Source organism: Patiria miniata, unplaced genomic scaffold (genome assembly GCF_015706575.1).
Source record: "Patiria miniata isolate m_02_andy unplaced genomic scaffold, ASM1570657v1 HiC_scaffold_7, whole genome shotgun sequence".
NCBI lineage: Eukaryota > Metazoa > Echinodermata > Asteroidea > Valvatida > Asterinidae > Patiria > Patiria miniata.
Genome location: NW_024037074.1, coordinates 43,472,090 through 43,485,124, shown reverse-complemented (window position 1 = coordinate 43,485,124; position 13,035 = coordinate 43,472,090). Strand labels below are relative to the sequence as shown.

The 13,035-nt window shown below is 40.8% G+C and overlaps 1 protein-coding gene across 1 annotated transcript; it reads left to right on the top strand.

The window, feature by feature from the left end:
- The first annotated feature begins 1,387 nt into the window (after positions 1-1,387).
- Positions 1,388-11,520, top strand: LOC119745207 (delta-like protein C). Its single transcript, XM_038221428.1, has 7 exons — positions 1,388-1,430; positions 3,174-3,197; positions 4,387-4,494; positions 5,280-5,399; positions 7,859-7,990; positions 10,200-10,324; positions 10,738-11,520. The coding sequence occupies exons 1-6, from the start codon at positions 1,388-1,390 to the stop codon at positions 10,319-10,321; spliced, it is 549 nt and encodes a 182-aa protein (XP_038077356.1). The 3' UTR covers positions 10,322-10,324; positions 10,738-11,520.
- The last annotated feature ends 1,515 nt before the right edge of the window (positions 11,521-13,035 follow it).

Below are 13,035 nucleotides of genomic sequence, written 5' to 3'. Positions count from 1 at the left end.
TCAGCGCTCCCCATTGAAAATATGGCTCAAGCCCCCCCCCCCCCCCCCCCCCCCCCCCCCCCCCCCCCCGAAACTGATTTTCGGAGGCGTAATGTCCGGAGAAAATAAGTATCCGGACAAAATAACCAGTCTACATTTCAGCACGCCTTCCTGAAAAAATGTCTGGATCCACCCTGCTAGGCCCCCCCCCCCAATATTGGCTCTAGGTCATGCTCGATTACCAACCAAATTGCCATGTGATGAATATTGCTTGTGATTGGTATTCAGCTGTTGTTTGATGAGCATGAAAATCACATGGAGTTTAGGCTGGTAACCTGTGCGTAAAGCAATACTTTGTGGGTTAAGCAAATTATCCATGAAATTGGCCCCATTCCTGGTAGAAGTAAGCAAGAGCAGGCAAAGTTACTAAATCGGATTGATGATGATGTAAAACTCACATGGTACAGGCAGAAGCTGGGACAGTACTCAAGAATTGTGGAAGAATAATTTATTAGATTTCATAATTCCAAATCTGCGGTGTTTCTTCGGCAGAAATAACTGGTCGTAACACGCCCCCGAGTTTGAGTCCAAAATGCTTGATCACCAGAAATATGTCTATACATTTTGCCTCATGTAGGTCTAATAATTGGCCTCAAGTATACCTCTAATACAAAATCATTTGTGGGATCAAACAAAATGTAACGAGCTCGCTCTTAATGTTTCACTTCCAATAAAATTGCCCCATCTTTTCAACCCGAGCCGGGGGGGGGGGGGTGACAGGTTTTGAACTTACGCTTACGGGATACGTATGCGGCTTGGAACATTTGGAATTTCATCATTTTGTGCTTTACCTGAGAGTTATGACGTTGGCCAGTAGATTCTTCAACTATTTTGGATTGAATGAGAGTTCTTGTGATGGTTAGTAGGTTCTTTAACTATTATGTTATAATTATATTGGTTAATATTTGGAGGAATAAGCGAAGGGGCTTACGGGTAACTAATCACTAACTTCAGGTTCAGCTTTAAATGAGTCCACACTAGGGACATTATTAAGTATACAGAGTCCTTAATTCTTCTTACCTTTTGGTTTCGACTAATTTGCCATTCGGTATAAAAACAAAGCAGTCATTTGTAATTATCATTAAAAGGAGGTCACGGTTTTTAGGATTTTACTAATGATACCAGCTGTCGTTCATAGGATATGAGTGGGAACACAACAGTCCATTGCCTCGTTAATATTTATGGAAAACATGGGTAGACAGTTTGCTGCCTAATTGGTATCAAACCTAGCATAGTTCACCAAGTCAGCAGTATTCGACTAAAACACGTCACACTGATTAAACAATGAAATGAATAAGAATGAATGGATTTGGTTCCATCCCCACCAGTCACTGGGTGAGACATCAACATGGAGACCAATCGCTTCGTTATCTGTGTCCTCGTCGGTCTGGGTAAGTACCAACCACATGACACTGTCAATGCTTGGAGAACTACCAAAAAGGTCTGATGCATTATAGGCTTGTTTGTATTGTTATATATATTTTTTTCTGTTTCATCCGATAATAGTTGTTGCAAAAGCAAAAGGCGCTAATAAGAAAGCTGTTCTTGTCATCAAATGCTGTTTTCATTTTAAAAAAAATGAAATTTGGAAGGAAAATCAGTGCAAAATCGAATGATTTACCCGATCATAGATCGGGAAGGGTATATAGGTACCATAGCATGTATAACTGTCTGTAAATGTTTAATTGGCATTTTCTGAGGCAGTCGCATTTATGGAAAAACGTAGTTGAAAGGCTTACCGTAGACCACAGGCGAAGGCTGATTGTACAGTTTTGACAATAAATCATAATGAATTAAGAACGTTAAAGGTGTCATTTGCAAGGCAAATGTTGAGTGCTACCTAAAATTACAAAGTCTGAATCATTGAGGAAGGTCATAATTAAGTTACAGTATTGGACTCAAACACGTTAACTTGAACTTCTTACAATTTGCGAGACCTGCGAGGAAAAAGTCGATTCAACTTTTATTCAAGTTGGTTCAACCATCTATATATAAGAACAAATGTTAATCGGCCTCCGAGAAATGTTTGCTCCCAGATCCGAGACCGTGGTCATCCGCGACGCCAAAATCGCTCCACGATCGTGGAATAATGTGAGGGTGTATTCCGCCGGGTCGGACACTTCGGGTCGTCCTAATTTTCCTGTATGGACCGGCGATCCGTTTCGTCGATTTTTGTGACTGCGTTTAAGATCGCGATATTTGAAGCAATGCATCGATCCTTCGTTGATCCCAAAACAGGCCCCTGAAATTACAACGCGACACTGCCCGTGGCGGGCAGCGAACTCACAACACTCAGCCTTGATGGAAGCACGGAGCTAGTATAAACACATGATGGAAGCAACAGCACTCCGTCACGCACGTCACATGCTTGTAACTTTAAAAAGCGAGCACCGTAGACCCAACCTTGTTTCCAGGGTGTGGAGCAGGCTGCAGTACGCGTTGCCATCGACAGTTTTATGCATAGCCCGGAGACCGCGGTCTCGGATCCTTTCAGGAGCAAACATTTCTCGGAGGCCGAGTAAAACTTGCTCTTATATATATAGATGCAGATAGCTGGCCACGTTCGCCTATAGACCTTATGCGTCGTGTTCAATGTTATTGTAGAAAAGAAACAATGATTGCAAAAATATTCACAAATTCATATTCAAGTTATTTGCAAAAGGAGTTAAATCCTATAGGCATCCTGTACACAAAAGGTCATTGAGATTTACATAATTATTTCCCCTTTTTTCGTTTTCTCGATGTGACTGAAGTCATAAAAAGGAACAAGTTTTAAGTAACAATGAGCTATATAGCCGTGAGTGCTGGGGTATAGAAATTGACTTAAGTGAAATTAGAAATCGGTACACCGAAATCATCAGTGAAACATAATAATGTCAATTAACTTAATTTGCTTTCAAAAATTATCCAAAATAAAAACACTTAATGTACTGGTGTAGAAAGCATCAGGTGTAAAAAGACTAATGTATAAAGCATGAGGTCGTAGGTTGGAGTTCTTAACGAGCAAATTTGATTATTGGGAAACGTCTTGATGTACAGTCTAGCTGTTAACACCCAAATGTACAGAATACGCAATCATTATTGACAGGTGTTTTCAATCACTCATATGTTTACTTTTCTTGATTTCTTTTCAGCCGGGTTCACCAACGGATTAAGCGGTTAGTGTTTAGGACTCCCCTGTGGTCTTTCAACAGAATTATAAGAGAGATTCCTACTTCTGCAAACAATTTGTCACCTCACCGTAATGTTTGCTCAAGATTTCTGCATGTTTTACCAGCCTATGACAGATTGACAGGGGGGGGGTCGAGGGGGGGGGGCGGTCTTTCGAGGGAACGGTAACAAAGAGCAGCCGTGCTGTATTCCCCAAAACATTTAACGATTCTACCCAAGCAGCACAGGTAGAGACTGTCGGGACTGGGCGCAAGCGATTAATCATGAACATTGGGACAGGTGCATGGGATTTACAATAGGCACCAAGCGGCGTTGTTACGGGGAACTTGACGTATATGCATTCCTGGCCGTCTAAATTGGAAATTTGAAATAAAAATGTACTCCCTTTCAGATATCTATGCCTCTAGTTGCCTATAATAACTATGAAATGAAAAATTCAAATTAGGCTACACTCTAAACACTCCTGGGTCAGGTTGAACCGGAATCAGAATCCAAATTTGCTCAGTCCATTTCCGGATCAATATGCCTTTTAGGATCCAAAATTTCATTTTTAAAGGTAATTTTGACGTACTAGAAAGTGTAATTTTGACCCGGAAAAGCACATTTTGGTTCCGATTCCGGGTCAATCTGCACGACCGAGGAGTTTTGAAAGTGTAGACTTCTGGGGGTCCGCTCATAAGTCCGACGCCTCATATGTCCGACGCCTCATAAGTCTGACATACCAAACGCCTCGTTTTTCCGACGTCGTACTTATGAGACGTCGGACCTATGAGGCGGAATCAATAAATGTTTTGCGTCATAAGTCCGATGCCTCATAAGTCCGAAATTTCGGACTTATGAGGCGTCGGACTTGTGAGGCGTTGGACTTATGATATGGCCCCGAGTTCTGGGCCTAATTTCACGGCGCCACTAAGCACAAATAGCACATAAAAATCTGGCTTATAAAAGCAGGTTGCCAGCCAAAACTCCATGTGATTTTCATACTAAGCAAACTAACAACTGAGTTTTGGCTGGTAACCTGCTTTTATAGGCCAGACTTTTTTGTGCTAAGAACATTTTTGTGCTTAGCAGCGCCGTGAAATTGGCCCTATCCTTTACTGACTCCATACCCAAAAATAAAACAAATGCTTGAGAAAGCAAATGGTCATGTATTCCTGTGTTCTTTTATTGTGGCAGATTATTGTGAGTCTGATCCGTGCCAGAATGATGGGATATGCGAGAATTTTCTCGAAAAGTACCACTGCTATTGCAATTCTAAATACTACGGCAACAACTGCGAATTCTGTAAGTATATGATTACTTATACTGAAGATTCTAGCGATTGGAACCATTTTAAGCGAACATTGCAATACATAAACTTCTTGCGAATTGTCTTTTTATTCCTCACGCTTAGATGTTATTCATGTAAGCCCGGTTAAGACCCACTACATCAAAGAAATTAAACATGGTTTTCAACCTAAACTCGAAATAATCTGGTATTATTAAAGCAAATTTCTCTTTCATACTGAGCCTTTGTGAATTTATGGACTGATGTCATGCGTACGTTTTGATACCAATTTCATAAGTTTTGATACCAATTTCATAAAAACCAGTGGTAGTGTTTGAGCAAAATGTCAGTTTTGTTGAGTTTGTCATTCACCCTGTATTGGACATGCTTTCATTCACACTCGTACCTTCGGTCACGCGACAGAAAAGTTGAGGAGTGATCATTTAACTTTATAGACCTACTCTAGATAAAACCCATCTGGCATGATAATTTTCAGGGTCTAAATGACATTGGGATAAAACGAAATTTTTGGCAATTTTGCCGAGTCAAAATGACCTAACCCTAACCCTCTTAGTTAGACTTCCTTTTGGAGTTCTGAAGAGGATAACCACCAAGTACCAAGTACCAAGGATGACCTGACAAAAATTAAAGAGAAGTGTTAGTGTGCTCTGTACGCGTCGTCAGGGGGAGTCGTCTTCTACTGACGTCGCGACGGCCATGGCATACTGTCCGAAACATTAACTTTTCCCAATTCTGTTCAAAACCTTACAAACTCATCGTGCAAACCTTCGTTACTTTCCAGACAACAATCAATGTGACGGCGAAAACCCTTGTATGAATGGCGGTACTTGTAAAACTGTCGAGGGTAGGGACTATTACTGTGAATGCCCGCTGAATGTTGATGGACTGCATTGTGAAGACGGTAAGTTTGACCACCGATATAGACCATTCCCATCACGCCATTAGTGCACACCCACAAAGGCCATCTTGAATGGCCGAAGCATTGTACCTGCCACTGCTCAGATCATCCACCACGGAGCAGTTGGTGTGTACAATAGTTGGCATCATGTTTTTGCCATTATGGGGAGGAGTGTCCATAAGGCTAACTTTCAATCGTATACGGCCCACTCGTGAATAAGCCCATAGGCTACTTTCAATTAAATTGGGCAGTTTCTATTAATTTAATATAGGTTTTCTCGGTCAATTTCGGCAAATGAGCAGCCAATTTAACCACTACGCTATTCTATTTCGCGCGAAATCAAATGCTACCGAAAAGGGTCATTCGATTTCGTTTTATGACCAGTCAAATGTACTGTTGCGTCATTCGATTTAACAAAATAATCATGCAATTTAACAATTCAACAAAGCAGCATTCAAATTCGCAGGAGCTTTTTGAGGCGTGTGTTTAGTCATTCAAATTCATTTTTGGGCAGTCATTTCTGGAATTTGTGCAATCTAAAAAACGCTTTGTTAAATTTTTGTTTCCTTAAGAATGTTGAAGGCATAAATACGGTTCACTTTTTGGCACTTGAGTCACTTTGCCGATGTACTTCGAAGACGAGCTTTCGTTACAGTTTTACACGCATATTTCTAGAAATGGCAGCTCGTGGTCGCTACGCTAGAGTGGCCCAGGTAGATCGAGAAAGGTTGATTGAGGCCTTCGAGGGAAACGAGCAAGACTACCTTCAGCTTGCGGTCAATTTGAACATCAACAAGTCCACAGCCAGATCAATTGTTGCAACATATTTGAGGACTGGAAGGCGAGAGACGCTGGCAAGAGGAGGAGCAACCCACAGCAAGATGGATGATGACATGCGAAACCAGCTGCAAGGCATCCTTGACGCTAATCCCGTCTTGACACTTCAACAAATGAAGGCTAGTTTGAGTGAGCATCTGCCAGAGAAGCCCCAGGTTTCTACTGCCACCATAGCCAGGGCCTTGGATGGGATGATGATTACACTGAAACTAGTGGAGGACGTCCCTGATGCAAGAAATTCCTCTGAAGTTCTTGATCAACGCGTCCAGTATGGTGAGTGGTTCCTGTAGCATGGTGTTCTGGCGCACCTAGTCTTCATTGACGAGACATGTTATAACGTCTGGACTCGACGCTCCCAGGGTAGAGCTCCACGAGGGATCGCTGCAAGACGAGTCGTCGACAGACAACGAGGGAGAAATTGCAATGTCACCTTCGCTGTTTCTAGTGAAGTAGGCTTGGTGCACCACCGAATCGCATTCGAAACTGTGACGCGAGAGAGATTCGAGGAGTTTCTTGCGGACACAATTCAAGAGTGTGATGCAGTTTTCCCAGACGACGAACCCATTTACCTCATATACGACAATGCGAGGCCTCACGTGCGAGCCCAACTCCCTGAAGGTGCCAACCCAATGATCCAGCTGAAGCGCCTCCCTCCCTACTCCCCATTCCTGAACAGCACGGAGATGGCACACTCTGCATTCAAGGCTGCAGTTAAACGCATCCTTGGGTTACCTGAGTGGCAACAACGTGTCGGAGACAGACAGGCTGCCCAGCAAGCAGGAATGAACATGCAGCAGTGGAGGTGCGATCTCCTTCAACAAGCAGCCATCCAGAGCGTTGATGTCATCACCCAAGTGAAGTGCATGCAGTGGTACAACCATACCCAAACATATATGCCAAGATGTCTGGCACGCCAACAGATTGATGGTTGAGGAAGAAACAACATAAACAATAAAAAACCAGGAAAAACATAAAGAAACACCCCATTCAAACACAATACAAAATTAGGTCTTGGTCAGTTAACCAATAAAGATCCCCCCCCCCCCCCAAAAAAAAAAAGAATGAAGGAGAAAACAAAGAAGAAGAAAAAACCTCATTGGCCCCATGTAAAGTCTACTGGAAGCATAAATAAAGAAAACAAGGTTTGCCTGAATTAAAGTGAAGATACGAAACAGTTGCCTAGTACAGTTTATCTGTTTATTCGTATTTCTTTAGTCGTACTTATTTGAATTCTCTTTAAGCGAAATTGATTGCCTCTTTACGAAACTGAAAAAAAATAAATAAGTAAAATCTCCAGTCGAACCAGCTTTGCTAAATTGAATGATGATTGTGTGTCACGAAAAAGAATGACGATATGCTAAATTGAACACAGTGCTAAAGGGATTTGAATGCCTCAAAACGAAATTGAATGGCCGAATTCTGAATTTGAAACGCAGTAACAACTGGAGAGGCAAAATAGCTTCAATTCGAACGCACGAAAATTAAATTGGCTGCGCATTTGCCGAAATTGACCGAGAAAACCTATATATAGTTAAGAGCCCCACCGCAACCCTGCGTTTGTCTGACCCAAACAACCGCCAAAACCTCTTTTTTTCAGGAAATGTTTCTTGTGATTTTTACTACAGATTACTGTCTTATTCACGAGCCTTGCCAGAACGGCGGAACATGTTACAGCTATCCTAATGATGGCTACTACTGCAACTGCCCAAGCGGGCACAATGGATTTCATGGACCTAACTGCGAAACTCCTTTAAATTGTAAGTACCTGTCGTTATTTTGTGAAGTGTGAACGAAAAATAAGAACATTGTCACTGTTAATCGTTGTGTGCCCGGCAGAAGGGCATATGAGCGTTCAGACGCGAAAATCCTTTTCGCGAGAAAATCGAATTTGAAGGAACGAACGTTCTCCCACGCGTCTTATAAATCGTACGCACTTGAAATTTTTCACATGTATGGATTATAATTTTGGAAACAATTTATGTCAATATCAGATGAAATGTTGGAAATTAATATGCCCTTGAGTCTGCCGGGAAGAATGTGGCGCGTTTGCTTTTGCACATAAGGGCGTAAAGGTCGGTTTTCACGGGGCACGCAAACGATTTGCGAAGGATGCGAATGTCGAAAAAATGGCAAAGTCCAACATTCGGAGAAGTTTTTCTCCGAATGTCTCCCGACAATGGAGTCGTAAACCATTCTTGCGCAGTTTGTGCGAAGTTCTCACAACGTATGTGCGAATGTCGTGTGTACAGTGACTGAACTACGGCCAGTCCACATACACGAAGAACACGCGACTTAAATGCGAACAACGCGCAAAAAGTTTGCGGAAAGGTCGAGAAATAATCGGGCGAACTTCGCTTCTAGCGCGAGACATTCTCCAAATTGTCGGGGTTACGTCTGTTTGGGGATTTACGAAGAGTTTGCGAACATCGCGCACGTCTTGAGTAGGTCCTGCGCATATGACGAAGCTTTTAAGACATTTTTTTAGAAAAAATCACGAGCAAAACACGACCCGGAATGCTGGAAAGGTTTGCAAGAAATTTCAAATATTTTTGAAACTCCCGCCAAACTAAAAACGACGCCCGCGAATAATTGACGATGCTTCCGAACCCCTGCGATGGTTTGGCGATTCTTTGCAGCATAAAATACGAATGTTGGACTTTGCCATTTTTCCGACATTCGCATCCTTCGCAAATCGTTCGCGTGCCCTGTGAAAACCGACCTTATGTGCCCATATGCCCTTCTGCTGGAGAGATTGTGGCGCGTTGGCTTTCGCGCATAAGGGCGTCAGTGCCCATATGCCCTTCTGCTGGAGAGATTGTGGCGCGTTGGCTTTCGCGCGTAAGGGCGTCAGTGCCCATATGCCTTTTTGCTGGGGAGATTGTTTGAACAGGACGTTGACACGTAGGGGCATTTGCGCATTTATTGGCATAAAACGAACTATCCTTGCTTCAAAGACAAACAAATCAGTGTGGTTTTAGGCAAATTTAGGGGCATAACAAGGTTCTAGTATGCACCAGATGTTAACCTATGTTCCGAAGTTTGACTGGTTTGTGTGACAATGTGTATGCAGTATGCACTCCTCACCAAGGTGGGTGGATAGTTTAATCCAATGGGGGGGGGGGGGGGGTGGTAAGAAACTAATATGATCCACTACAAAAACAGAAATATATTAACCACTGTCTACTGTAATTGATACTTATCAATTTTGGGTTTTTTTCGCAACAATTTATCTTCAAATTTGATTGAAATGAAAATACAATGTACACAAGTACACAAAGAATGTTTAAATTAATTTGAGTTGTGTGTTATTACTGTTTAATAACAAATTACAAGAAAATGTAGTTATCTATTTATGTTGTTTTGTCAAACACTTTTCATGCATTTAAGAGGAGTAGAAAGAAAGTAGAATTGCATGAATGGACGGGGCTCGACGTGGTAGGATGGGGTCAATCCTTTTCATCCCTTAATTCATTTTGCACATTGTATACTATTAAAACCCATATTAAAAAAAATGTCAGTAAAATAAGGCTGCATTGTGCCTGCATAAATAGTCTGGCGCCATCCCATTACACAGTTGACAGTTAATGAAATACATTCAGGGAACTCAACAAAAATGGCCAACTCGCGAATAAGGCCCGTGTTCAAACAAACAAAAAAGGGAACGTTCTTCTAGATTGATGACATTAAACATTAGAGAATGTTTAATTGCAAATTTTAAATTATTCATTGAAGCAGACTGGAATTTACTTGCTTTCATTTCTCTTCGCAAGTTTCAAAAAATTTTACCTAACTTTCAATCCAATACGGCCCACTCGTGAATAAGCCCATAGGCTACTTTCAATTGAATTGGGCAATTTCTATTAATTTAATAGTTAAGAGCCCCACCGCAACCCTGCGTTTGTCTGACCCAAACAACCGCCAAAACCTCTTTTTTTCAGGAAATGTTTCTTGTGATTTTTACTACAGATTACTGTGTTGAGATTAACGACCCGTGCCGGAACGGCGGAACATGTAACAGCTATCCTAATGGTTACACCTACTGCACCTGCCCAGGTGGATACTATGGACCTAACTGTGAATTCCATTAAATCGTAAGTACCTGTCGTTATTTTGTGAAGTGTGGAGGAAAATAAGAAGGATATTGTTACTGTTGAGTCTAAACAACGCCCTCTGTCGATGTAATCTGACAGGTCTGAACCAAACAATTGCAGACGTCATTGAATACACTGCATTAATGGAGTCAGGTTCTTGGTTTCCCAAAGTCTTGAGACACACCCCTTCCCTCTTGGAACTTTTTGTAGAAAAAGAACTTTAAAAGAACTTAATGTGACGCCACAGATGAAGTAAATAGTTAGTTAAAGATGCAATTTAATATCGGTACTCTGGTCCAATTAAATAATTGATGCAGCTATTTGTTTTGCCTGGTTGCAACATCAGTACATACAAAATAACCTGGTACTTTATTTTCGTGATATTATTGGATTTATTTTCTATCTCTCATCAGACTAAGGAGCCGATGTAAAGAACATCACTATCATCTTGGCAGACGGTGGTGAGACGGCTGATCCAGCAATTCTTAACGCGCTTGCTTCTATAATTACAGTAGCTCATTGAATCATCGCATGAAAGTATTCGAATCGATACATCATGATCTCTTAACGCATACTAAGGAATGCAGCCCTATTCTGGAACAAAATCCTTCTGATCCAAATACGGTCAAGACCTCAACATTAACACTTCTTGCTCTCATCCCTTTTTTAAGGGGAAAAACAATATTTCCCATTGAAATTAATGTTGGCAACACTTATCACGGCTAATGACAGCTCAATAAAGTAATGTGCAACAAAAGTTTCTTTAAAGGGTTCATGCAAAGAACTTGTCTTAGGAACACCATTCTGTGTAACATTTTCCTCTTACGTTTTTGAAAATTATTTTACATCCCTTTTTGGTTAATTTTCCTATACAGTGCACTTCTTTAAACATTCAAGCATTTTCCATGCTATCACGACAACGAAGGGAGTTGTTGCTGTGATGTCATTTCAGAAAGACAGGGTTCATTTTAGGGGTGTCTATTCAAATTTTGAACCCAAACATTTGCTCATGGAAACATTTGTGAGAAAAACTAGTAGATTTACTGCCGTGTACTGACAGAGCAACGAATCACCAAAGAAAAGAAAATATGCAGCAGCAAAAATGTCAAACATTTTGGCAACTTGCGTTGCTAAGATAACAGTAACATTGAGGTTTCTGCCTGAAAAGACTTCAGACTATTGGTCATGAATATTGAAATTATTAGCATAAAAAGACACTAAAATGCCCTTGAAAAATGGCAACAACAACAAAAACGAAAAACTTGAAATAGGGTTAAATGCAACAAGATGCATTACAAATTTACATTGCATGGGCCCTTCCAAATATATGTACATGTACAAATAAAACAACCGTGACTTAAAAAAATCACAAAATTGAATGTAAAGTGTTACCCAATACCATTATAACTGATGTATTTCCGGCCGTTAATAAATTGAGGGAGGCTTGCAATAGACTGAGTAATTGCTTTGAAATAAAATTACATAAATGCGAATATTAAGCATCTTCTCATCTTGTTCTTTTAACACTGTACAGCGTGTGGTGTGGACTGGGGACAAAACGGTTAGGGCACAAACAAAAGATCCACGATTGACCGATAGTCCACGATTGAAATTCGTGTACAAAACCAATGAGAGCTGTTGCTAAACAGTTAAAGAGGTTGTGGAATGCTCGAAGACATTTCCGTCATTTTTCGGGTATATGTAGCCTAAGGTGTGATGAAATAAAAACGACTATTGTTTCTGTCATGAAATGAGTACAAAAGGTACTTTTGAGAGCTGTTTTTCAGGTCCAGTTTCGACCCGAACGTGCAACTGTGTAAAAGTCGTCGTTGCGGGCAGCAAACAAAACACAGTAAATCGTGACGTAATAAACAGGACTCGTGTATGCTACTGTGCATCGGACACCATCTGAACCTAGTGGGTCCTTTCCAAGAAGCGATCTTGGACACTATTGAATAATAATATAGGTGGCGCTATTCGTACTGGCATATGCCTACAGACACACAAACGTTTTAGCGAGAACGAATTTTGATAGGAGGACATTCCCTTATTCTTTCTCTTATGTCCTTTTTAAAACAGGAATCCACTGAATGGTGGTATTAGGATCGTCAATTCTATGTCGTCCAGATCTATACACAGTAGCTCCTATTCTTTGCTTCTAAAGCCAAGGGCAAATTCTATTAAAGTGTTAAAGCGCCCTCTCGTTTTTACATTTGGACATTTCGTTGACCTCGTCTTTAGGCTCCTTTTTTTGCTTCATTAAAAGCAGAGTCAATAAACGAAAGATTTGTACAGGCTTTTCTTCAAAAACAAATTGAGAAAGAAAAATAAATAACTTTTCTTGAAATCTATTCATCATGAAAATAATATTTGGTAAACTTTGATTCAGAAGCACTACATGAATCTACTGTAATTTGGAGGGGAAAAAAAGTCCAATTCAGATTAGAAAAAAAAATTACTACAGGAAACTTAGACTCGAAAATGAACACTAATTGAATCACACAAGGACCCTCTGAATTCAAACTTTCAGAGGCAAGTTCTCCAAATAAAAAAGGGAGAAATGTAATACCCCTTTATTGTGTTATTTCATTGTTTTAATGAGACAACCGCTATTAGTATTACACTAGTTAAATTCTTCAATGACATTCAGTTGAGAATTGCACAACTTGTAGTTCATGCACGAAACTTTGTATTGCAAGTGCAAGCAGCAC

What these genes read in the sequence shown, in the direction of transcription:
- LOC119745207 (XM_038221428.1), top strand. Translation starts at nt 1,388, where the DNA reads ATGGAGACCAATCGCTTCGTTATCTGTGTCCTCGTCGGTCTGG. An exon ending in CTGTGTCCTCGTCGGTCTGG is followed by an intron (nt 1,431 to 3,173) that starts GTAAGTACCAAC and finishes ATTTCTTTTCAG; the next exon opens with CCGGGTTCACCAACGGATTA. An exon ending in GTTCACCAACGGATTAAGCG is followed by an intron (nt 3,198 to 4,386) that starts GTTAGTGTTTAG and finishes TTATTGTGGCAG; the next exon opens with ATTATTGTGAGTCTGATCCG.